This window comes from Delphinus delphis, chromosome 5, assembly GCF_949987515.2.
Source record: "Delphinus delphis chromosome 5, mDelDel1.2, whole genome shotgun sequence".
Classification (NCBI taxonomy): domain Eukaryota; kingdom Metazoa; phylum Chordata; class Mammalia; order Artiodactyla; family Delphinidae; genus Delphinus; species Delphinus delphis.
Genome location: NC_082687.1, coordinates 91,809,483 through 91,835,816, shown reverse-complemented (window position 1 = coordinate 91,835,816; position 26,334 = coordinate 91,809,483). Strand labels below are relative to the sequence as shown.

At 38.3% G+C, this 26,334-nt stretch overlaps 1 protein-coding gene across 1 annotated transcript in view; it reads right to left on the bottom strand.

Moving 5' to 3' along the window:
* The window catches only part of KCNIP4 (potassium voltage-gated channel interacting protein 4), a 1,205,567-nt gene that overhangs the window by 132,413 nt on the left and 1,046,820 nt on the right, over positions 1-26,334 (bottom strand). The window contains exon 2 of the mRNA XM_060012752.1: positions 2,138-2,243. Coding sequence (XP_059868735.1) covers positions 2,138-2,243 — 106 coding nt within the window. The remainder of the gene's footprint in view (positions 1-2,137; positions 2,244-26,334) is intronic.

Below are 26,334 nucleotides of genomic sequence, written 5' to 3'. Positions count from 1 at the left end.
ATTATTATGATATATTAACTTTGGTCAGTGCCACTGAAATAAATTACTATGCTACTCTGGGACTTTTGACAGGACATACTGGGTTCTCTGAGGTACGTTCCATATTTTCTCTTTCTGTGTTGTCGAGACTAGTGGAATTTTAGAGCATTCACATATTTTAATCACTCATTGAGTTCATCAGTTCCTACAAAATGATGTAGCAGAAAAGAAAGAGAGTAGGTGAAGATATGGGTTGTAGCCCTACATCTGGAATAGCTCACCTAGCTTGTTAATGTTTGTTACCTCACTGGCAAAGAACGCTACCTTTTCTATCTGATTTTAACACGTTTGATGCTAGAAAAAAAATGTGCATGAAAGAATGTAAAAATAGGATGTTGTAAATGCTCACTATAAATTGCATAAGATATCTTTACAAAATAGAGGGTGTCCCTTTACATATCCTCTATATTCTACTGCTTAAGAATGCCACAAAATTGGAGAAAAAGAGGATGAAGACGTGATGATTAGTCTGATGGATCAATTTGGCTAGGCTATAGTACCCAGTTCTTTAATCAAATACTAATCTAACTGTTGCTCTGAAGGTATTCTGTAGACCTGGTTACCATCTGTAATCAGATGACTTTAAGAGATTACCCTGGATAATGTGCGTGGGCTTCATCCAATCAGTTGAAAGGCTTTAAGCAAAAAGTGAGTTTTCTTGAAAAGAGAATTCTCACTCAGGACTGCAGTATCAAATTTTGCCTGAGTTTCCAGCCTGTTAGGCCTATGAATTTTGGACATGGCAGCTCCCACAGTCATGTGAGCCAATTCCTTAAAATAAATCCCTTTATATATATATATGTTTGCCTGTGTATGTGTATGCACATGTGTAGGTGTATGTATATGTATACAGATGGTCCCGGACTTTGGATGGTTTGACTTACGATTTTTCAACTTTACAAATGGTGCAAAAGTGAAACGCATTCAGTAGAAGCTGTACTTCGAATTTTGGTCTTTTCCCTGGGCTGGTGATATGCAACCTGGTAGATCCTCTCTCATGATGCTGGGCAGCGGCAGCAACCCATAGCCTCCAGTTAGCCATTGCTCACGAGGGTAAACAACCGATATGCTTACGTCTCTTGTGCACCCACACAACCATTCTGCTTTTCACTTTCAGTACTGTACTTAATAAATTACAAGAGATATTCAACACTTTATTATAAAATAAGCTTTGTGTTAGATGATTTTGCCCAACCGTAGGCTAATGGAAGTGTTCTGAGCACATCTGAGGTAAGCTAGTCTAAGCTACAATGTTCAGTAGGTCAGGTGTATTAAATGCATTTCAGACTTAAAATATTTTCAACTTACGATGGGTTTATCAGGACGTAAGCTAAGAAAGACCTGCATGTATATATGTATTGGTTTTGTTTTCCTAGAGACCCCTGATGCTACAGGGAAAGAGTGGGCAGAGAAGAAAAGTCATATTTGGTAAATGTTTTCCACTTTATAGTAATTTTTCAAACCCAGTAACATGTCTGATGTTTGGCAGTACCTAAATTACACAACAAATACGTGTATGTGAATCAGGAAATTTACGAGGCATTGCAGTTTAAAGTGCACAGCTGCTCTGATAACAATTTAGGCAATGGGAATCCCTAGAGTTATCTGAGCCGCGTCCCTACACCTCAGATCATACTCCAATAAAGATGTTAAAAAAAAAAAAAAATCACATGGTGGATAAGTGTGCAGACAATAGAACACAGCTGCCAGGAATCAAATATTAGCTACATATCGAACAAATTAGGTGATCTTGGGCTATTTGCTTAATCTCTCTGGTATTAAGTTTTTGATCTGTAAAATTAAAATGATAATACCTACCCTCTAAAATAAAAAACAAAACAAAAAAAACAAAAATTTCCAAATGTTTTGAAGCCCAGACTCCTGTCACTACCACTGTGCTGTCAGTCTGCCAAATGGGAAGTGCCTCACAACTGCACAGAGGTTCCCCTGGGTATTTAGGTAAACACGGGTACATTAATAGAGTTAGTTTTGCGGAATACAATATATGGATTCTTTTTAGAAGCAGAGAACTGCAATGCATGCAGACCTAAACAAACAAAACAAGCGAAGTTTGGGGGAGAAAAACAAACAAACAAACTTGCTTTGAACAGCAGGAGACGACGTTTTGGCAGCTGAGCAGGGCAAGAGCTTCATGAGCCGCTCTTTAATGCTGCGCTTGGTGCTGTTCTGAGTGTAGAGGAAACCTAGAAGATACGGGATGGGTTCTGTTAATGCTGTCTGCAGAGAGAAACTCAGGCATGCTGCAGGGTGTGTCAGCAGACGCCGGGCAGGCAGGATCTGGGAGCAGCCATCCGCTCAGGCAGAGGGTTGGGATCCCAGAAGGAAAAAATTAAATCCTTGTTTTCCCTTTGCTTTTCTCACTTTTTAGGTTTTCTTTATGTTGTATTAGATCACGATTACCCCATGAAAAAAGAATCATGCAAATATATCTTCTGAGTGGCAAAAGTAAAATTTGCTGGCTTCTTTTGGTCTTAAATTGGGAATACAACAAATATCACTAAAAGAGTTAACTGGATTGAAATTTCAATATTGAAACCAGTATTAAGGGCCCACGTGACAATTTTGTGCATGCATTGCTCCCCATCTTTGATTCCAGAGGAGTGGGTGCTCTGCATAAATCATTCACATCGCAATCATCTGTTAGTACTTTTGCCTTCCCTGAAAGTGAGAAAATAGATGTCCTTCATACACAGCTTCATGAGCATAAGCTGACGTGCCCAGAGATGGGACATCCTTCACATATTCACATGTGGACATTAATGGATGGGGCTCATTCAAACAGAGTGATTCCAAAAGAAACAAGGTGTGTTCACAGAACGTTAACCCAGGAGTAGACGGAGCAGTATCTGTGACTTCAGATAGCTGGAGACGACTCAAGAAAAATCAGTAGTGACCCAGTGGGCAAGCTAGCAAGCGCTTGAAAAACTATTGGTGTCGGGAGTCACACTTGTTCAGCTCAGCCTCAACTTGCCCACTCTGAGTGACCAGAAGCCTGAATTTGCATGTTGCTATATATATTGCTTCCCTAAGTATAAAGCAACAGCAAAAGGACCAATTTAAATCAAGGTTAGACCATCTTTATAATATGAACATGGCAAATGTATCTCTTGTTGCTTTTCTACTTTATAATTCCCATCTCGGAATTATAAAGAGTCCTGACTGCAAGGCTACTGATCTATTTCCCTTTGGAGCTGTTCATCCTACCATTGGTGTCCACTGGCTAAAAACCCTGATAGATCTCTTGTGTTGGGCTGACGGCAAACTAGTAGCTACGAAAATCACATCAGATCATTTACATACTTGAAAGCCCCCTAAAACCTTCATGAAAAAAATCCACGCTTTCTAGCACGGACCCCAATCCCTGCATGATCTGGCCCTGTCTCACGCTTACAGCGTTGTCCACCACCCTCCCTGTCTTAGACCATCAGCCACCGGCCACGCCACCCTTCTCGCCTTTGTTGAAACGCACACAACAGGTCCCTCCTCTCCCCTTGACACATATGGTGTGAAATATCTTGCTTACTTGATATGCCAAGTGCTGGCTGAGCGTCTGGCACATGAGAAGAGATCAATAAATGTCTGACAAATGAGTGAATAGATTCACTTTCAATACCAAAAGAAGACCTGATTTCATTTCCTAGATTAGTATCTAAGGGAGCTTTTAAACTTCTGAAATAAGTCTGATTTACATAAAACAGAGTCTAGTTGGCTTCTTTGTATATTTCTAAGGAGACACGTCCATCTAAGTGTCCTCTCCTTTGTAAATGTGTCTGGAGCATGATGATTTTGCTTTAGTTTCTCAAGCGGGACAATCTGCTTCTTCCATTCATGTTCTTTCAAACCTCTGTACCACTGTATGCGCAGTCTGGTGGGTCCTTCACCACTTATCAACTTCTACCTGCTCGTGCAGCCTTCAAAACTCCGTTCAAACACACTTGCCTTGATAAACTTTCCCTGTCGTGTTTGCAGCCTTCCCGAGAGAAGAAGGACCCACCTCCCTCCTCTGCTCTATCTTCTCTATTGCCCCTGTATCACACCCCATTGCTCTGGGTATCGTCCCCTCTTGCTGATTGAGACCCTATCCTGACAAGGAGTTAGAGAGAGAAGGTTCTACCAGCCATCTGCAGTAGGAGAGAGACGAGTGTTACCTCCTACCCAGCTGCTTTGCTTCAGATTTGATTTCTTGTTGTCTAGTCCAACTCTACAAACATGCCTGAAACTGGCATGCGGCAGACGCTCAAGAAATATTTGCTGGTTGCTTGATTTCCTCCTTTTCCCTTAAATTCTGAAATCTGCCAAGCTCACTCTCTCTGTGACAGCTTCCTGGACCCTCGGGCCTTTCTGCTTCCCAGGTACTTAAGTATTAACGTTACATTCTGTGTCCCCATCTCCAATTTGGTAATTAATGATGATCTTCCCTGGAGCATCTTCTGAACTGTACTTGGGGCTACAAATTTTACAGGTTGCTGTTTTCAGTCAGTAGTTAAAAGTCTTAGATTTTAGTAGTGACCTTGGGCAGATTATTAAACTTCTCAGGGTGTCTGTCTTTTCTTTATAAAACAAACGAAGACTTTATACTAAAGATCTTGGTTGTCAAAACATATTTTTTAAATCCCTTTTAGGAATACATATATATATATTTTTTTCTTTTGAAAATGAATAGCTGAGATTTGACATTTTTGTTTTTTGTGATTTTCTCTTCCCCTAAGAGAGAAGTGAGTAGGAATGAGAAACACATACATAAAGAAAAAAAAAATTATCTTGCTGCCTTTGCATGGTTATAATTTATAGGAGGCCCTTTTCAACAATAATCTATTACCAGAATCAATAAGATATAATCTCCATGAAGGCCAGGCCAGGATATTTGTCTCTTTTTCAGCAGATTGCAATACGAACCACATTCATGGATATGCTTCTTGATGATCTTTGTAATACTGGAACAGTTGACCATTTCCTCATGCCTCTTCACCTTAACTTCAACCTGGTTTTTCACTAATGACCTCACATTTCCTTCTCTTAGGAATATATTTAAATGTGAATTGTATACGGTGGTTTTTATTGTGTTTTCTTCTCAATGAGAGCTTTAGCTAAAAAGCTAAAGAGAGCTTTAGCTCTCCCTTCCTCTCCCTCCCCATCTTTCCTTCTCTGCTATCAGACCATTCTGCTCTTTTCCCCTTATAGTGTCTGAGTGTTCCAGCATGGTAATAAAACAGCCTAGGTAGATCCCAGTGCTATGTGATTTGGGATAAGTATTTAATCTCTCTGAATCTCAGTTTCCTCATCAAGAAAATGGGTTAGTAATAGTATCTACCTCATAATGTTGTTAGAATCTAATGAGATAATATATAAAGCATTTAGCACAGTGACTGTTCCTAACATACACTCAGTGAATGTTAGATAGTAATTTTTTTCAGTCCTTCAGTGTACCCCTCAGGTCCTTTCCACATGCTATTATCTCTCTCTGAAATGTTGTTTTACTTCATTGTGGCCTAGTTAACTTCTGCTCTGTCATACTTGAGATTTCAGTTCAATAATCACTTTCTGAGGAAAACTTTACATGGCAGACCAAACTAGGTTATGAACAGCTTTACTCTATGCTCCTATAGTTTCCTGTGTTTCTCCTTTATAGCCTTATCACAAATATAATTAAAACAATTGATGATACAATTATGTATTTGACATGTCTTCCCTACTGCAATGTAAGATTGAAGATTTCTACCTCCAGCCTTTAGAGAATAAATAAATATTATTGGAAGTATTATCTCACCATAAGCAACCATATAACTGGCAAGTTACATGCGTACCTCAGAGACATTGCAGATTCTGTTTCAGGCCACTGCAATAAAGCGAATGCCACAATAAAATGAGTCACATACATTTTTTGTTTCCCAGTACCATCATCTGACAACCCAGTGTTGCCACAAACCTTCAATTTGTAAAAAAAAAAAAAAAAAGCAATATCTGTGAAGTGCAATAAAATGAGGTATGCCCGTATATGAGGCAACTGTTTTTAAGCACTGAACAACAAGCAATGTAGAACAGTGGTACTGGAGAGAAAAACCCAAAAGGTGAGCTCCACAATGCCCAGCTCCCTCTGCCTGGGCGCATTTTCTTTCAAGAGTTCAGAGAGGTGGAGCGCATGCTCACTGTGCTGAGGTGGCAGAGACTGGAGTTTGCAGGGCAAGGTGCCGAAGAAGAGAGAACTGTTATGTGTGTCAGAGGGGAGGAGCTGTGTGAAAATTAAATGAATGTGGGCCATTGTGATAGTTAATTGTATGTGTCAACATAACTGGGCTAAAGGTTGTCCAGATAGCTGGCAAAACATTATCTCTGGGTATGTCTGTGAGGATGTTTCTAGAATAGATTAGCAATTTAATTGGTAGACTGAATAAAAAAGATCACATTCATCAGTGCTGGTGGGCATCATCCAATAGGCTGAGGGCTTGAACAGAACAAAAAAGTAGAGGAAGGCGGATTTGTTCTCTGCCTGAGTTCAGACGTCTATTTTCTCCTGCCTTCAGACATTGGCTCCCCTGGTTCTCAGGCCTTTGAGTTTGGACTGGAATTATACTATCAGCTTTCCTGGGCCTCTAGCTTGCAGATGGTAGATTGTGGGACTTCTCAGCCTTTGTAATTGAATGAGCCAATCTTTCAAAATAAGTGTCTTTCTGTTTATCTGTATACATCCTCTTGGTTCTGTTTCTCCGGAAAACACTGACTAATACAGTCACTGACCAAGGGCTGGGTGATGCACGCTCAGGGACAGACTTCATAATACTCAGCAAGCAGAAGCTACTCTAGGACTGAGAACTGAATGGAGATATCAGAAATCGTACAGTGCTGTAAGATGTGGGAGTTCTAGCCCAGGCTCCCCACAAAAAAATTAAAATAAAAAAGAAGGGGAAAAAAAAGAGAGAAAGAAGGAAAGAAAGAAATTGCACAGTGCATTGAGCAACTCTGGCATGCACTGGAGAGCTCAGAAAGACTATGCTTTTGGAGAAAGTATCATTTCCCAGAGTAAGAGCCACACCCTATAACTAAGTATAAAATCAAAATTGACCTATCCTAACATATAACAGAACTGAACTTGGCAACACCAAAAGTGCGAGCAACTGTGGAAAGCCTTCCAGAGGAATACTCAACACACTTTAAAAGAAGATAACACAATCTAAACTCCTTACAGTGTACTATAACAATGTCCATCATGCTACCAAGCATTAGTAGACATGTGAAGGAGTACAAAAATGTGACCCATACTCAAGATTTTTTAAAAAGCAGTCAATAGAAACAGACCCTAGGATGACACAGATGTTGGACTTAAAAAAAAAAATTAGTCATAATAAGTAAACATTTTAGCAGTGAAAATAAAATTACAAAAGGAACCAAATGGAAATTTTGTATGTGAAAAGTAAGATATCTACAATGGAAGAGCTTTTTGAGATGGGCTTAACAGCAGATTGGGGACGACTGAGAAAAGAGTTAAGAGCTTGAATGGAGATAGAAAGAGACAAATCATCCAATCTGAGTAACAGAGAGGAAAAGAGATTAAAAAATAAACAGATCCTTAGTGATTTGTGAGACAATATCAAATAGTCTAACATGAATGTAATTAGAGAACCAAATGAGATAGAAGAGAAAAATTAGAAAAATAAATGGCCAAAACATTCCAAATTTGTTTATAAACATCAATGTACATATCCAAGAAACTTGAACCTCAATCAAGATAAATACAAGATGAATCACATAGACATGTCATAGTCAAGTTATTGAAAACAATTAGAAAACAATTAGAAAACTCTCAAAAAAAAACAGACTAAAAAGATGTGTTATAGAGGTTAAATAATATAAGAATGGTTTTCCATCAGAAACAATAGATGACAGAAAACAATGGAATAAGTTCTGGGGGGAATAAAAAGACTTTCAACCCAGAATTCTATATTCAGTGAAAATAGTTTTTTGAGAATAAAGATGAAATAAAGATATTTTCAGATAAACTAAAGCTGAGAGAAATCATAGCTACTAGACCTCTATTATCAGCAATTATAAAGGAATTTCTTCAGGCTGAAAGGAAATTACATGATATGAAAAGTTAGATGTACAGGTAGAAATAAAGAGCACTGGAAATTGAAAATACGTGAATAAATATAAAATATTATCTCATTTTCCTCTTATTTCCTTTGTTTAAAACAACCAAAAAATATTGTGGGGTTTATTTCATTTGTAGATACTACATTTCTGACAATAATAGCATAAAGTATGGGGGAAAGTAAATGAAATTTTACTGTTGTACATTTTACACAAAGTGGGACAATATTAATTGTAAGTAGTCTGAATAAGAGAAGAAGACAGATTACAATTGCTAGATGCTAGGAAAACAAATGAAAATAATAAAAGGAAGGGCAGTCAAAATTCCAACTGAGGAATTAAAATGTAATATCAAAAATATTTGGTTCACCCCAAAGAAGTCAGGCACAGAAGAACAGAGAAGCAAGGAGAATATATAAGACAGTAGACTTACACTCAACCATACCATGAAATCAGAAACCCAATCTTTTTTATTCACTACTGTATCCCCATTACTTTCCACAGTTCCTAAAATACAAAGAGCGTTCAATCAATATCTAATGAAAGCATGAAATCAGACTCTATGTCTTATGACACGGTCTCAAAATGTGCAGATTGGCTGCATGTCTGTAATTGGCAGATGCATTTGGAATCTGCATGGGGGTATACATCCTCGCAGCATGTGAAGCAATGTCCTTCCCACACTCCAACTGGACAGCTGTGTGTGAAGGCGTTCTACTAACGATGCTATGGACTGCATTCCCCAGCCAATAACACTGAAAGAAGATTGATGGTGAAGGTAGCTCCAGCAGCAAAATGCCTTAGTCTGGAGGGCAATTTACCCCCATAGAAACCAAATACTCTTTGATAGATTAATTGCATCACATAAATACTTATTTATTCTTTTATTTAAAAAGCACTTATTATAATGCATATATTGTAAATAGTGTTTGTTGTAGAATTGTGTATACACAGTGGTCATATAAGAAAACGTCCCTGTTCTCTGAGGTCTAACCATCTACACTGATGGTAACACCTATTGTATTACATGACTGATTTATTAGTTTCTTTTATTAAACCTGCATTCTCTGAGGGACGAATTCTATTCGTTCCTTATTTCACTTTTTCAAAAAACATTTATTGAATGCCTTCACTGTGCTTTGTACTATCCCAGGTGATGGGAATACTTCAGTGAATAAACCAGACAAAAATTCTGGCTTTAATCGATCTTACATTAGAGTCAGGGAAGAAGAAGTAATAAACAAAAATAAATAGCAAAATATAAAGTTTGTCAGATTGAAAGCAGGGCTGAGGCCTACTGGGGAACAGGTTGGGAGGTGGGATGAGGAAGACTTGTAATTTTTTTTTTTTTTTTTTTTGCGGTACGTGGGCCTCTCACTGCCGCGGCCTCTCCCGTTGCGGAGCACAGGCTCCAGACGCGCAGGCTCAGCAGCCATGGCTCACGGGCCCAGCCGCTCTGTGGCATGTGCGATCTTCCCGGACCAGGGCACGAACCCGTGTCCCCCTGCATCGGCAAGCGGACTCTCAACCACTGCGCCACCAGGGAAGCCCAAGCCTTGTAATTTTAAATGTGGTGGCCAGGGAGGTTTCATTGGAGTGATATTTTAGCAAAAATACCTAATGAGCTGAGAAAGTTTCTTACTCTATTTTGATTATTAGCAACTACCACAGTGTATTACATATATTAGGCACTAATATATATATATATTTATTGAGTGATTAATCTTACTCATTTATTAATTTATTCAATTAGTATTTATTGACACCTATAATGGACAGATGAATGCCGTAAATTAATTGGCTATATAAACTGCTGAATCCAATAATCTATAACAAATTTATTGCCTTACAAATCAAAATTAAGTCAACTCCCTTATCCCTGCAACTAGAAGTTACTCCAGTCTATTAGCGTCCTAGTGCTTCAGAAATCATGAAAGAAATGAATACAAACCAAAGAATAAAAAGTAAGTGTGCAAGTAAGTAGGCCACTTTAAATCATGATATAACTGAATGAAAGTGCATTCATTTTTACCAATGGGAAAGGTTTCATCTTACAAAGCCTGACTTTACGGAGAACCAATCAGCCCATCATCACTCTGGTTGCTCTGTATTTCTGACCCTTCCACATCTCAAAGGTGTATATGCAAGTGGTCATTCTTCACAGATTGCTTTTCCTGTTACACAAAGAAATGCCATTACGTGTAAAAGTCAGGCTTCAGGGATGAGTGATGGTCCATGAATTATGAATTTAATAAGTAACTATCATGGTAATAGAAATGGTAATTTCACCATAATGAGAATTACGCTTGAATCTTCCTCCTTTTTCTAGGATAGCTGACAGCAAAAACGAGTATTTCCTGTGGCTTTGCATAGGAATAAAGGCTCCTGCCCCAGAATTCACAGCCCTGTTCAAGCTTCCATCTTGTGCTTTTGAATTATGGACAATGTTTTTCTTTCTGGATCCTAAGCCTGTGGATGTCTGGTGGAGGAAAATGGCTAATAACGTTTCCACAGACATGGTGTCTTCCATGAATCAATAACTATGACAAAATCACCGGGCATTGCAGTGGCACGGCGATCCTGCCTGTATCTCCTTTGAATCGGTGACAAGCTGATTCATGAGCAGTGACTTGGTGCTGGGCTAGGAAGCACATGCTTCACTGGTCGCAAATGGGAACTTACCACTCACAAGTCTATTTTTTAAATGGGTTTGGGGCTCATAAACACACACACACACACACACACACACACACACACACACACACCACACACACATACACACACACAGAGTTCATTTTGCCTTTTCAAATTTATTTCTGAAGAAGCAGGGCCCCAGACAGTTTGTACTCTGGTGATGATTCTTGCTGAAAATTGCTGTCAACCTGCACCAATTGTTATCGGAGGCTGCAGTCAGCCCGCCATTGTAATCATTCACTTTTTTTTTTTTTTCACACACACAGACTGTATTTTATTTTTACAAGAGATAAATCAACTGACACCAAGCATTGTAAATGGATAACCATAACAAAAGCAACAATGATTGCAATTACCAAACACGAAACACACTCATACTGTGTCATAATATTGACATTCAATCCAGGAATCCTCCACTGTAACGGCTCCTTTACTTTGCAGTGAAAGACATCATGTATGAAGGGTAGCAGCAGGGTTAGTGACTGAAAATCAGGGGGAAATATCTACATTTAATTTTGTAACTATGAATCTGGAGGTATCACACTGACCTTCCTAACCCACCTGCTTTGTTTTGCCTGGTTGAGAAACAAGTTACCTTCTTTATCAGCTAATCCAGAAGAGGGAGCCAGAAAGTGCTTGAATTTGCTGGCAATAATCTATAAAATCTAAATGTAAATAGAGTAAATTTGACTCAGAGCTGCCATTTGAAGACACCTGTTTCTCATAAAACGAGTGCTGCTCTGTCAACCTCTTCGTCTCTCTCCTGTTTCTCCCTGCCTCTGTCTCCTTTAGATTTCTCTCTCACTTTCTTCAGTGTTTCTTGCTTCCTTATCTCTGTCTCCATCTCTGTCTCTGTGTTTCTCTGGCTCCACGTCTGTCTTTGTTCTTCTAGGTGTCTCTTTGTATTTCTCCTTTCTGTATCTCTGCTCTATCTCTGTCTGTCTCTCTGCCTCTGACTCAGTCTCTCTCTCAAACAAGACAGGGTCCCATCTGATCTTCTTTACCTCTGTGTTGAGTGTGTGCATCATGAAACATTTAGAGAGAGTTTTAGTCAGCTGAGTATACGATAATCATTGTAAGTTATTGCTAGGCGAATTTCAGTAAACACCTAGATTGTCAAAAGCTCTAACGCTTTCCAAACCAGTACTGAGTGCTTGTGTTTGTTCACGTTTCTGCCCTGCTCTATTGGCAATACTAGCCAGAGGATGTTAGCAGAAAATAACATGGTAAAGGCATCCACTTTCTTTGGGATCCTTTAAGATTCATCACTGAAGCCCAATTGTCCTTTGTTCCTCTGCACAGATTGCCAAAACTGCTTATGTGGTGAGATCTTTCGTGTGGGAGTTGGGAAGTTATCTGGAGTTCCCTATAAGTAGGGTGACAAGACCTCCTGGTTTGCTCAGGACAGTGACAGCTTATGCGTTGTCCTAACATCCCATTCGTTAGCAGCCCCTTTTTGTGTTCAGAAATGTTCTGGTTTAGATGACAAATGATCTGGTCATGCTGGATTAGCAACTGGTAAGGTCCGTTCCCACAGAGCAATGTGCAGTCATTGAGGTCATTCCACTGTCGTTGATGTAAATTGTGCAAATTTGTTTCAAAAACTGGTATTTAAAAATAGCTGTAATTAGTAGGAGAGATGAGTCAGGGAGCTAAAATATAAATATTTGCGTACGATAGAATATTATTCAGCTTAAAAAAAAGAAGGGAATCTTGCCATGTGTGACAACATGGATGAACCTTGAGGGCATTAGGCAAAGTGAAATAAGCCAGTCGCAGGACATGATTCCACTGAGAGGAGGCATCAAGAATAGTCAAGCTCATAGAAACAGAGAGTAGATTGTTGGTTGCTAGGGGCTGGGGGAAGGGGATGGGGAGATGATGTTCAACTGGTATGAACTTCCACTTAACCCAAGTTGAAGTAGGTCTGGGGATCTGCTGTACAACATAGCGCTCTGTGGTGCACTTAAAAATTCAAGGGGCTAGGTCTCATCTTGTGTGATAAAGCAACATAAAAAATGTACCAACATAAAAAAATGTAACGTAAGAAATGTAAGTAATTTGGGCAACATTTGTAGCGGAAAGACTTGCAGCTTTGGAGTCAGAAAGAACTGGTTTGAATAAGTTCTGCCACTTTTTGTTCGTAAGACTTTGGGTAAGTAACTTAAACTCATGAGCCTCTTTGATCTCACCTGTATCACGGGAATGATAGTAATGTCAGCCTTTGCTATGTCCTGGGGTGTTAGGAGGTTGAAATGAGGTTACATATACATAGCTCCTGGCTTGATAATGTTCTCCTCCTGAAATGTGTTTAATGCTCAGCACCCAACTCAAGAAGGAATATTTCAAAAATGACAGCAGTACCTTTTTTTGATATAACAGCAATTAAAGCATCCTCCAAATCTCTATCTTGAGTGTTGCCCCTTTAATAATAATTGTATCATAAATATGAATTAAACCTAAATCCAACTGTGCTATTTCTTCTCTTCAAGCTAACACAAATAACCCATTTAAAATAGATAGCTAGTGGCAAGCAGCCGCATAGCACAAGGAGATCAGCTCGTTGCTTGGTGACCACCTAGAGGGGTGGGATAGGGAGGGTGGGAGGGAGACGCAAGAGGGAGGGGATATGGGGATATAGGTATATGTATAGCTGATTCACTTTGTTATACAGCAGAAGCTAACACACCATTGTAAAACAATTATACTCCAATAAAGATGTTAAAAAAATTTTTTTAAATGTATTTTTAAGTGTTTGAATGATTAAGCATTGTATAACTTCAAATTTTCCTTTGGGATTAGTCAATCATGTATTTTAAATTAGAAAGTTAGTTATAATTGAGTGAAGTTGAGTCTTCTGATGACAAGAAACCACAAATGCAATTTATAAATTGAGTTATAATAAGATTTGAGATTATAAAGTTTATTTTCTTGGCAAACAGAGTCTTTATTATATAATGAATCTTTCTGCCCCTCCACTACCCCAGTCACATTAATTTTAGTATAGCCTAGGCTACCCTGTTCATTTTATGATTGGCCAGTTACCGGACTACTGCCCTTTAACAACATGCTTGAGAGGATTTTTTCAAAAAAATTAAAAACTGCTTCCTTTTCTTCACTTTACTCAGCTCCTTTTAGTATAAAATCCTAGAGTCTCATAGTGTGTTATAAGAACTTTGGCTTTTACTTAGCGTGAAATAGGCAGAAGGGAAAGATTTTGAGCGAAGTCTTTAGTGAGGTAATCTAACCTAAGTTTCATTCTAGAAATATTCAGTGTTCACCTACTAAGCAGTGTCAAAAACAAACCTAGTTTCTGCTCTCATAAAACTTACAAGCCAATGAGGAATGTAAATATGAAGAATTAAACAATTAAAACAGAAAAGTCCTTTAGACCTCACTTGAACATGATCTTGCCCTAAGGAAAGGTGGAGATAAATAAAGCCTACAACTGAGGTCTCTAACAACAGTAACAAGAACTTTCTATGTGCCAAGTATTATGTAAGGATTGTATCATTTAATCTTTACAAGAACTCCATGTGTCAGATAATATTATGATAGACAAATCACAGGTGAGGCCATTAAGCATAGGGAGATGCATGTAGCTTATAAGTGGCAGGACCAGGATGTAAGCACATGTCCATCTGTCTACCTCCTGGGTCTGACATTCTGACTTCCCTACTGCACTCGTAACGGCTCCAGTAAATAACTAGACTACTTCACTTACTGTGTGTGTCTAACTGTGTAACCTTCAGTTACAGGACATTTGTTTCACTTTGCAGAGCAATTTTTATTTCCTTCCCTGCCCCCTCAGTTAGCCTTCTTAAAACTCATCCTGTCTTGAATATAGAACTGAAAACTTGGTGACCTGCGTTCCTTCACCAGAAATGCTGCCTCTAATTGCATTTTCTGCAGGACATCCATCAAATTCCCGGTGGTATTAAAAAATAATAAGGCAGCTGAAGAGAAGGTTGCACTAGGAGATCCAATTCCTTCATCTGAAAAATAGGGGTAATAATACTTGACACTTACTAATCTCAAGGAAGTTAGGAGATGAATGAGGTAATTGTTTCTGCAAAATCTCATGAATGTAGAAGAAATAACATATAATCCATTATAACTTCCAATGTGAAACACTACTTTCCTATCCTTTTGGGTCACTGTATTCAATCTTGAGCTTTCAACAATGTGTTTATTCTATAAAACTATTTGTTCATTAATCTAATGAATAGTATTTACTGAGTATATTATAAGGCAGACCCTGTGCTAGGTGCTTGGGATAAAAATCAAATAAAATATGGAATGGAGCTAATGTTTACAATTTTGTGAATACCAATGACCTGGTCTTTACTGCTCATAAGAATCAAGAGGGTGGCTTTGAAAAATCAGCCCTGCCTAATCACTCCAGGCTAACTGAATCAGGTAACTCAAATGTGAAGCCAAATTTGAGAACCATTGTTCTGTTCTGGGCTGATCCCATACCAGACAGATTTTCCAAAGAACTGCAGTTGTACAGTTCTGATATTGCAAACTAGTTGCTTCTACATGGACATTGTCCTGGGTTGAGAATGGTCTCTCAGAAATTCATGTTCACACTGAACCTCACAATGTGACCTCATTTGGAAAGAGAGTTTCTCAGATGTAATTAGTTAATGAGGTCATACTGAATTAGGGTGGGCCCTAAATTGAATGACTTGTGTCCTTATAAGAGAAAGGACACCTCCCCCCGACCCCTACCCCACACACACAGGGAAGAAGGCCATGTAAAGATGGAGGCAGAGACTGGAGGGAGGCAGATACTGGAGGGAGGCAGCTATAAGCCAAGGAAGGCCAGTGATTGCTGTCAACCACCAGAAAGTAAGACACAGGCATGAAATAGAGTCTCCAGAAGAAACCACTTATGCTGGCACCTTAATTTCAGAATTCTGATCTCCCAAACTGTGAGAGAGTAAATTCTTGTTGTTTTAAGCTATCTACTTTGCGGTAATTTATTACAGATGCTCTAGGAAACTAATACAGGCATCAATTAACAGATTTTTAAGAAGGCCAGAAAAAATCGAATTACGCCATAGCCACATATTCATTCTCGACTTTATATATGGAGTCCCTCAAAATTTATTGGGCCTCCCTGGTGGCGCAGTGGTTGAGAGTCCGCCTGCCGATGTGGGGGACACGGGTTCGTGCCCCGGTCCGGGAGGATCCCACATGCCGTGGAGCAGCTGGGCCCGTGAGCCATGGCCGCTGAGCCTGCACGTCCGGAGCCTGTGCTCCGCAACGAGAGAGGCCACAACAGTGAAAGGCCCGCGTACCGCAAAAAAAAAAAAAAAGAAAAATGTGTGTGTGTGTGTGTGTGTATATATATATATATATATATATATATATATATATATATATATATATATAAAAAAGACATGGTGCTATACTTGTGATATCTTCTTAATAGTACTGTTAAGTTTTGCAAATTGCTACTAAGCATATTCATTCTAGGTAAATTAATCCACTTCACACTACAACTGAGTGGATTCCTAACTGTGTGGCAATGCCATGTTCTTTATTTTGCAGTTATTACCTGCCTGTCTTCACTGGATAGCAAATTCCTTGAGGGCAGGAAATTTCTGTATTTTTATTGCTTTATACCCAGAGCCTTAGTGTCTGGCACATAGTAGCTTCTCACTGAAATGTATTTTGAATAATAAGTGTAAAATGTATCGAGTGGTTGATGTTCACTTATCTTTCTATAAAAGACAGCTATCTCAATACGACTACCAATTATTTTGCACCTGCTACATGCAAGGCAGGGTACTAGGCGTCTTACATATGTCATCACTCACCCTTACAACAACTTTGCAAGCTGGGTATGATTCTTATTTTATACTCAATAACCTAAATATCTCAGAGATTTTAAGCCACTTCTCCTATATCCCTCAACAAGTAGCTAAGGATTTAAACTCCAGTTTGCATCTCTTAATGTAAAAAAGATGTTTGCACATTCTCAGAGCTTAGGAAAAAGCATAAATGCAGGTTTCTTTTTTTTTTTTTTTTTTAAGAAGCGGCCACCCAGAGCCCATCCTTTATTGCTCAGGCTGTAAATCTACTGAAATGATCGATACTTGCTAGGCACAATATCGTACATGTTGAGGTACAAGTGATACCCACAAAACATATCAATATGGGTCCAGAATAAGTTATATTCAATTAAACAGTATAGTTGGAAAGATCCCTAACTTCGATCCTAAATTCTCTATCAACACTGCAGAAAAATCAAGGACAACAAATCAATGTCCCTAAGACAGATATGAGTAGCTCTTCCTGCTAATTTGATTTTTAGTAACTAATGCTTTATGCTGACACACATTGTGAAATACTGTCCTTGAAGACAGACAGCTCTGTCTGCCTCTAGACACTTTTATTTATTAGAAATTGAGTCAGGAAAATCTGATGTTAAAATTTATCACAGCAGCTAAGGGGCTATGTCCTGCTGAAGAAAATTAATTTCACGCCAATTTGGTAGATGTTGTGTGATACCTTCCATAAGTAACTAACTTGACCACATCAAAATATTGCCTAAGAGAATTCTCTGAGCTGCATAAAGTGAGGTCACATTTTAAATGTAAATTCAAAATAGTACCATATATGTAATAAAGTCTCACACTATGTGCCAATTTGAAAGTAATGCAATACTCAAATTTGTGTTACATTTGTCAAGAATTTCATAACTTCAAAGCTGGGAGATTGAATGAATGGTGAGCTATGTAGGATATTGCTTTAAGGCAATATCCCTTAAAGCTTGTAACAGAAACTCTGGCCATCCTCTTCAGCCTTATGGAAACATCCAATTAAGACCTTAAATTCCTTGAGGAATAAATAAAACATATGGGATTTTAGATTATAGAGGGATAAATAAATAAAACATAAGGGATTTTAAATTATAGAGGGATAAAACATAATCCCTCTGTAATTCACACTAACCATGCCTCACCCCAAATACAGTGGACTGAAATTTTAATTCTGAAAATCCTAGCATCACTCCTTTCAAAACCACAAATGTCTGTTGATGCTTAAGTCTCATTAAATGCTCCTTGCTGCATTCTCTTTCCAGGGATCTTAGAGTTTTACTGGAGAGAGGGTTAACTTTTAAGAGATAAAAGTGAAATGATTTAGAAAAAAATCACTTCACTCCATAGGCTAATTCTGTGCCTTCCTCTGTCATTCAGAACTCCTTAGACTGTATTGAAGCAATCACATTCTCTGGCTCTTCCAGGTCTCCATGAAATGAAATAGAGGGCTGTTTACGAAACCCCAAACCATCATATTTCAGAAATCTGCTATGACTAAATATTATAAAAGGCACATTATAAATACTGTCTCATATAAACTTCGTAAGAATCATTTCTTAAGGAACAAACTGAACTCAGTAATATTTTAGCTTGTCCAAGATCAGAAGTCCAAAAACTAATGGAATGTGTCTAAGAACCTGGTCTGTCTGAATACCAAGGCCGCACGTACACTATTTATGTTTCATTCATCTCTGTCTCCCCAGCATCATGCACGATGCCTAGTATTGGCTGTTCAATGCATATTTGTTAAATGAATGAATCAATGTTGGTTGAATTCCAAAGGAGAAAGGAAGGCTCCTTGTTAATGAATAAATCATGACTTCTTCAAGGTTTCCAAAAACAATCAGCATTTCATTGGGACAATCTGAAATGCCAGATCCTGGCAAACCTATCTGTCAGTTGGAGACAAGGGCATTCAGCAAATTGAGCCTTGAAAACTCGCAGAGCCAGCCCTTACTCGGTGGCCTTCAATGTTAGGCTGCTGGTTACTGGGAGCTGGCGGGGGAAGGGGAGGTAGTAGTAGTAGGGAACCCAGCATTGTCAACAAACTCTAATAGTCTGAGATAACGGTGCTGTTAAAATATACTCAGATCAGAAAAAGGAACAGATTAGAGTTATGAAATTGAGATAAGATATCCTTACAGAGAGAAAGCAATATTGTGCTCTCAGGCTAAAATTTCATAGGAAGCTTGTGCAAATGGCTTTCTGGGTAAGGAAAATTATGGATCCTATCTTATTCTCTGGATGAGTAAATCCACTGAATTCAACCTGACCTTAGGATCATATGCACACAGAGCCAAGCAGGACAATTGGTCTGATAAATATTTTTATAACCAGGATAGATCTGAGGCTCATTTAGGCTTCTGGGGACATTGCACTGAACAAGTCTGAACTTCATGTTAATGATGATAGTAACACATGCCTTTTTTTTGAGCACTTTACAAAGCACTATCCAATATGATCATCAAAACAGTCCTAATAAAATAAACTACAAGGATGTATTGCAGCACCGGGAATACAGACAGTACTTTATAATAAGTGTAAATGGAGTATAACCTTTAAAAAGTGTGTATCACTATGTTGCACACCTGAAACATATAATACTGTACATCAACTATACCTCAATTTTTTAAAAAAGCTTAAAACAAACAAAAGTAAAACAAACATAAAACCAGTCCTGAGATATGCATGTTTGATATTACAGTCCACATTTTGCAAATGAGAAAATTAAGACGCTTAGGAAACGTACAGCTCAGTTGCTGTCTAGCTGAGACTCTATTCCAAGGCCTCTCACACTGGTTAGTCTTTTCCTTTCTGTTGTTGCTACTTAAAATGGTACTCAAACCATCAGCCTCATCTGGGAGCTTGTTAGAAATGCAGACTCTTTGGAACCACCCCTGAGCTACTGAATCATAATTTGCATTTTAATAAGATCTTCAGGTGATTTGTATGCACATTCAATTGTGAAAAGCACAGTATACATCATGTCACATTAGTCATCTAGAATGCCCCTGCTTTGAAAATCTCATCTCAACTTGATATAAATGAGAGGTAAGGGAAGGGCACTGTCATTAAGAATAAGCTGTCAATCTATGAATCTTCTCAAAACATGACCAGGTTTAAATACTGATGGCATCAAGGACGTCAGTACAGTACAGGTTAAGATTATAGACTGTGAATCCTGTTTTGCCATTTCCTGTGTGGCTTTGGGAACACTCCCTAACTCTTGAAGCTTCAGTATCTCATCTGGAAATGAGGATAATAAGCATACCAACCTCATGAGGTTGTTGCGAAGGGCAAAGGAGATGAGTACTCAGAGCTGGCGCGTGGTGAGCACACAGCAATGCTCATTATTTTAAGCACGATTCGCAACAGAGATTCACTCTAGCTGCCCACATTACCAAAAAAAACTTTTAAAGTGGTTCTCTTGGTTCTTCATCAAGTTAACCCTTTGAACTCTATCACAGAGACTCATCACTTCATATTAACTCTGACCTTTGGAATTCCACCCAGTGGCACAAGGTCATTGTGAGTTTCAATAAACTATCCCAGAAGGAATCTTTGACACATTTTCTAGCCTTCTCCCCTCAGGGATTATTCAGCAGTGAGTTATTAAAATATATAACCATCAAGGACCTACTGCATAGCACAGGGAAATATACTCAATATCTTGTAATAACCTGTAATGGAAGAGAATGTAAAAAAAGAATATATACATATTTATATATATATGTATAAGTGAATCACTTTGCTGTACATCTGAAACTAACACAACATTGTAAATCAACTATATTTCAATAAAAATTTAAAAAATAAATAAAGAAGTGATTTGTTATTAATGTTGTACTATTGTTTCTCATATGGGAAGAATTTTCTAGCTTCAATATGTGGGTGCACAATTTAAAATTAGGTATCATAAACCACTAGGGTAAAAGTATATGAGACTAATACCACTACACTATTCCTGAATGCAGAATCATTGGTCTTTATAGAGCTAGCAAGTCCATAAAAGGCAGGTTGAAAGCAAAGATCCAAAAACACTGCAAACTGTAAGAGGCATACAATGAATTTAGCAATGCAAAATGAAATGAATGGAAATCTTCATTCTTCTTGCTTTTCCTACTGAAGAACAATCCTATATCTTTCTGTTGATCTTTATTTTGCTCCATTACTTAATTTGACACTTCCACCTCCTCACTGATTTCCACTGGACAAATTTTAACAGAGGAGATGAGTGCCATGGCTGGGATTAAAGCTGTTCTTCCTCATCTGCCAGGATCATTCAATCCACCTCTATTTCTCCTGTTATAGGACCCCGAGTTTGATTAGCCAAAGGAAAGAAACAATTTTTTCTTCAATGCAGACTTAAAGATATAAATAAAAAATCATAGGCCACGGACTTTACCAACTCTCCAAAGATAAAATTTTTTAAATTTTCAAATGGAAAATAATTATTTTTCTTTAAAATATGAAGTAAAACCACATTAATCTGTAAACACGTTGCCATATTTCGAAGGAGCTGAGGGTCATCTTCCAATTATTATAAATTAGTTGATGCCTAGCTTCACCCACATGATTTTTCACGTGTGGCTTCTTTCTGAGCTAAATTTGAAATATCTGCCTCTATTTTTCATCTACTTATTAAAATTCATTTCTCTCTTTAACCTCGTTGAGACTTTTCTTTTGCGTTTGCCTTTTGGTTATTTTTTACTGATGATTGCCTATATTTTATCATTTCATATTGTATTTTATTTTACCTTTTGTTGTTTTATATGGGTCTATTTCTTTTGTCTGGTTTCTCATAATTTTTCAACATATTTCATTCTATTTTAAAAGTTTTGAATCATTATTTTATTACCTCTCCAGTTTTTATAGCTTATAATCAGCGATATTTATTTTTTCCACCTTATATTTATTCTTCTTGTTAAGGCCAGACTTTTAGCCACTTAAATTGCTCTCATTTTTATTTAGTTGTGCCTAGTTTCTAGCTTTAACTCAATTTTCATCACCTTAAAAAACTTCAAGCTACTTTTGTGTTGCCCAGTTTTGTATTTACTTTTAACTCTTAATTTACAATAGTAGGCCAAGAAAGTGATCATAAAAGCGGCATCCGGGCTGAGCCCCAGGACTCATAGAGGCTGCAGAGAGCCACAGAAAGTCAAGTGCCGGTCGGGGGTCTGGTCTGGATCCCCAAGTTACTTTCTGTTTCATTTTGAAATGTGCCCTGTTTCTGAAACTGCTGCCTTCCAATGTCAAGGAAAATGCAGGACTCCTTGGAGACGCCAGCCAGGCTTTTAAGAACTGGGGCTTTGTACAGGGAAAGTGCCCTCAAGAGCTGTGAACTCCATCAAAAATGCTTCTGCCCACAGAGCTCAAAGGTTGGAGGTTGTAAGAACAGAAAGCGTGAATCTCTGTAGCCATGTGGCTGACAGGGTCTTGGTGCTCCGGCTGGGTGTCAGGCCTGAGCCTCTGAGGTGGGAGAGCCGAGTTCAGGACATTGGTCCACCAGAGACCTCCAGGCTCCACATAATATCAAATGGCGAAAACTCTCCCAGAGAGCTCCATCTCAACGCTAAGACCCAGCTCCACTGAAAGACCAGCAAGCTCCAGTGCTGGACACCCTATGCCAAACAACTAGCAAGACAGGAACACAACCCCACCCATTAGTAGAGAGGCTCTCTGAAATCATAATAAGTTCACAGACAACCCAAAACACACCACCAGACGTGGTCTGGCCCACTAGAAAGACAAGATCCAAACTCATCCACCAGAACACAGGCACCAGTCCCCTCCACCAGGAAGCCTATACAACCCACTTAACCAACCTTACCCACTGGGGGCAGACACCAAAAACAACGGGAACTACGAAACTGCAGCCTGCAAAAAGGAGACCCCAAAACAGTAAGGTAAGCAAAATGAGAAGACAGAGAAATACGCAGCAGATGAAGGAGCAAGGTAAAAACCTACCAGACCTAACAAATGAGGAGGAAAGAGGCAGTCTACCTGAAAAGGAATTCAGAGTAATGATAGTAAAGATGATCCAAAATCTTGGAAAGAAAATGGAGAAAATACAAGAACTTAGAAGAACTAAAGAGCAAACAATAATGAACAACACAATAAATGCAATTAAAAATTCTCTACAAGGAATCAATAGCAGAATAAATGAGGCAGAAGAATGGATAAGTGACCTGGAAGATAAAATAGTGGAAATAGCTACTTCAGAGCAGAAAAAAGATAAAAGAATGAAAAGAATTGAGGACAGGCTCAGAGACCTCTGGGACAACATTAAACATACCAACAATCTAATTATAGGGGTCTCAGAAGAAGAAGAGAAAAGAAAGGGACTGAGAAAATGTTTGAAGAGATTATAGTTGAAAACTTCGCTAATATGGGAAAGGAAATAGTTCATCAAGTCTGGGAAGTGCAGAGAGTCCCATACAGGATAAGATCAAGGAGAAACATGACAAGACAAATATTAATCAAATTATCAAAAATTAAATACAAAGAAAAAATATTAAAAGCAGCAAGGGAAAAGCAACAAATAATGTACAAGGGGATCCCCATAAGGTTAACACCTGACCTTTCAGCAGAAACTCTGCGAGCCAGAAGGGAGTAGCAGGACATATTTAAAGTGATGAAAGGCAAAAAATTACAACCAAGATTACTCTACCCAGCAATGATCTTATTTCGATGGAGAAATTAAAACCTTTATAGACAAGAAAAAGCTATGAGATTTCAGCACCACCAAACCAGATCTACAACAAATGTTAAAGGAAGTACTCTAGGCAGGAAACACAAGAGAAGGAAAAGACCTACAATAACAAACTCAAAACAATTAAGAAAATGGTAATAGGAACATGTGTATTGATAACTACCTTAATGTAAATGGATTAAATGCTCCAACCAAAAGACATAGACTAGAGGAATGGATACAAAAACAAGACCCATATATATGCTCTCTACAAGAGACCCACTTCACACCTAGGGACACATACAGAGTGAAAGTGAGGGGATGAAAAAAGATATTCCACGCAAATAGAAATCAAAAGAAAGCTGGAGGAGCAATTCTCATATCAGACAAAATAAACCTTAAAATAAAGACTATTACAAGAGACAAAGAAGAACATTACATAACGATCACAGGATCAATCCAAGAAGCAGATATAAAAATTGTAAATTGAGGTGCTCACAGGAGCACCTCAATACATAAGGCAAATGCTAACAGCCATAAAAGGGGAGATCAACAGTAACACAATCATAGTAGGGGACATTAACAACCACTTTCGCCAATGGACAGATCATCCAAAATGAAATTAAATAAAGAAAAACAAACTTTAAATGACACATTAAAGAAGACGGACTTAACTGATATTTACAGGACATTCCATCCAAAAACAACAGTACACACCTTCTCAAGTGTTCATGGAACTTTCTCCAGGATAGATCATATTTTGGTCACAAATGAAGCCCTGGTAAATTTAAGAAAATTGAAATCGTATCAAGTATCTTTTCTGACCACAATGCTATGAGACTAGATATCAATTACAGGAAAAAATCTGTAAAAAACACAAAACAGGGCTTCCCTGGTGGCGCAGTGGTTGAGAGTCTGCCTGCTGATGCAGGGGATGCGGGTTCGTGCCCCGGTCTGGGAAGATCCCACATGCCGAGGAGTGGCTAGGCCCGTGAGCCATGGCCGCTGAGCCTGTGCGTCCGGATCCTGTGCTCCGCAACGGGAGAGGCCACAACAGTGAGAGGCCCACGTACCACAAAAACAAAACAAAACCAAAAAAAACACATGGAGGCTAAACAATACACTACCAAGTAACCAGGAGATCACTGAAGAAATCAAAGAAGAAATAAAAAAAATCTAGAAACAAGTGACAATGAAAACATGACAAGCCAAAACCAATGGGATGCAGCAAAAGCAGTTCTATGAAGGACGTTTATAGCAATACAATCCTAACTCAAGAAAGAAGAAACACGTCAAATAAACAAGCTAACCTTACACCTAAAGCAATTAGAGAAAGAAGAACAAAAAAACCCCAAAGTTAGCAGAAGGAAAGAAATCATAAAGACCAGATCAGAAATAAATGAAAAGGAAATGAAGGAAATGAAGGAAAGATCAAAAAAACTAAAAGCTGGTTCTTTGAGAAGATAAACAACATTGATAAACCATCAGCCAGACTCATCAAGAAAAAAAGGGAGAAGACTCAAATCAACAGAATTAGAAATGAAAAAGGAGAAGTAACAACTGACACTTCATAAATACGAAGGATCATGAGCGATTACAACAAGCAACAATGTGCCAATAAAATGGACAACCTAGAAGAAATGGAAAAATTCTTAGAAAAGCACAAGTTTCCAAGACTGAACCAGGAAGAAAGAGAAAATATGAACAGACCAATTACAAGCACTGAAATTGAAACTGTGATTAAAAATCTTCCAACAAACAAAAGCCCAGGACCAGATGACTTCACAGGCAAATTCCATCAAATATTTAGAGAAGAGCTAACACTTACCCTTCTCAAACTCTTCCAAAATATAGCAGAGGGAGGAACACTCCCAAATTCATTCTATAAGGCCACCATCACCCTGATACCAAAACCAGACAAAGATGTCACAAAAAAAGAAAACTACAGGCCAGTATCACTGATGAACATAGATGCAAAAATCCTCAATGAAATACTAGCAAACAGGATCCAACAGCACATTAAAAGCATCATACACTATGATCAAGTGGGGTTTATCCCTGGAATGCAAGAATTCTTCTATACACGCAAATCAATCAATGTGATACACCATAATAACAAACTGAAGGAGAAAAAACATATGATAATCTCAACAGATGCAGAAAAAGCTTTTGACAAAATTCAACACCCATTTATGATAAAAATCCTCCGAAAGTAGCCATAGAGGGAACTTACTTCAACATGATAAAGGCCATATATGACAAACTCACAGCCAACATCATTCTCAATGGTGAAAAACTGAAACCATTTCCACTAAGATCAGGAAGAAGACAAGGTTGCCCACTCTCACCACTATTTTTCAACATAGTTTTGGATGTTTTAGCCACAAAAATCAGAGAAGAAAAAGAAATAAAAGGAACCCAAATTGGAAAAGAAGAAGTAAAACTGTCACTCTTTGCAGATGACATGATAGTATACCTAGAGAATCCTAAAGATGTCACCAGAAAACTACTAGAGCTAATCAATGAATTTGGTAAAGTAGCCGGATACAAAATTAATGCTCAGAAATCTCTGGCATTCCTATACACTAATGATGAAAAATCTGAAAGAGAAATTAAGGAAACACTCCCATTTACCATTGCAACAAAAAGAATAAAATACCTAGGAATAAACCTACCTACGGAGACAAAACACCTGTATGTAGAAAACTATAGGACACTGATGAAAGAAATTAAACATGATACAAACAGATGGAGAGATGTACCATGTTCTTGGATTGGAAGAATCAACATTGTGAAAATGATTATACTACCAAAGCAATCTACAGCTTCAGTGCAATCCCTATCAAACTAGCAATGGCATTTTTCACAGAACTAGAACAACAAATTTCACAATTTGTATGGAAACACAAAAGACCCCAAATAGCCAAAGCAATCTTGAGGAAAAAAACCAAGGTTGGAGGAATCAGGCTC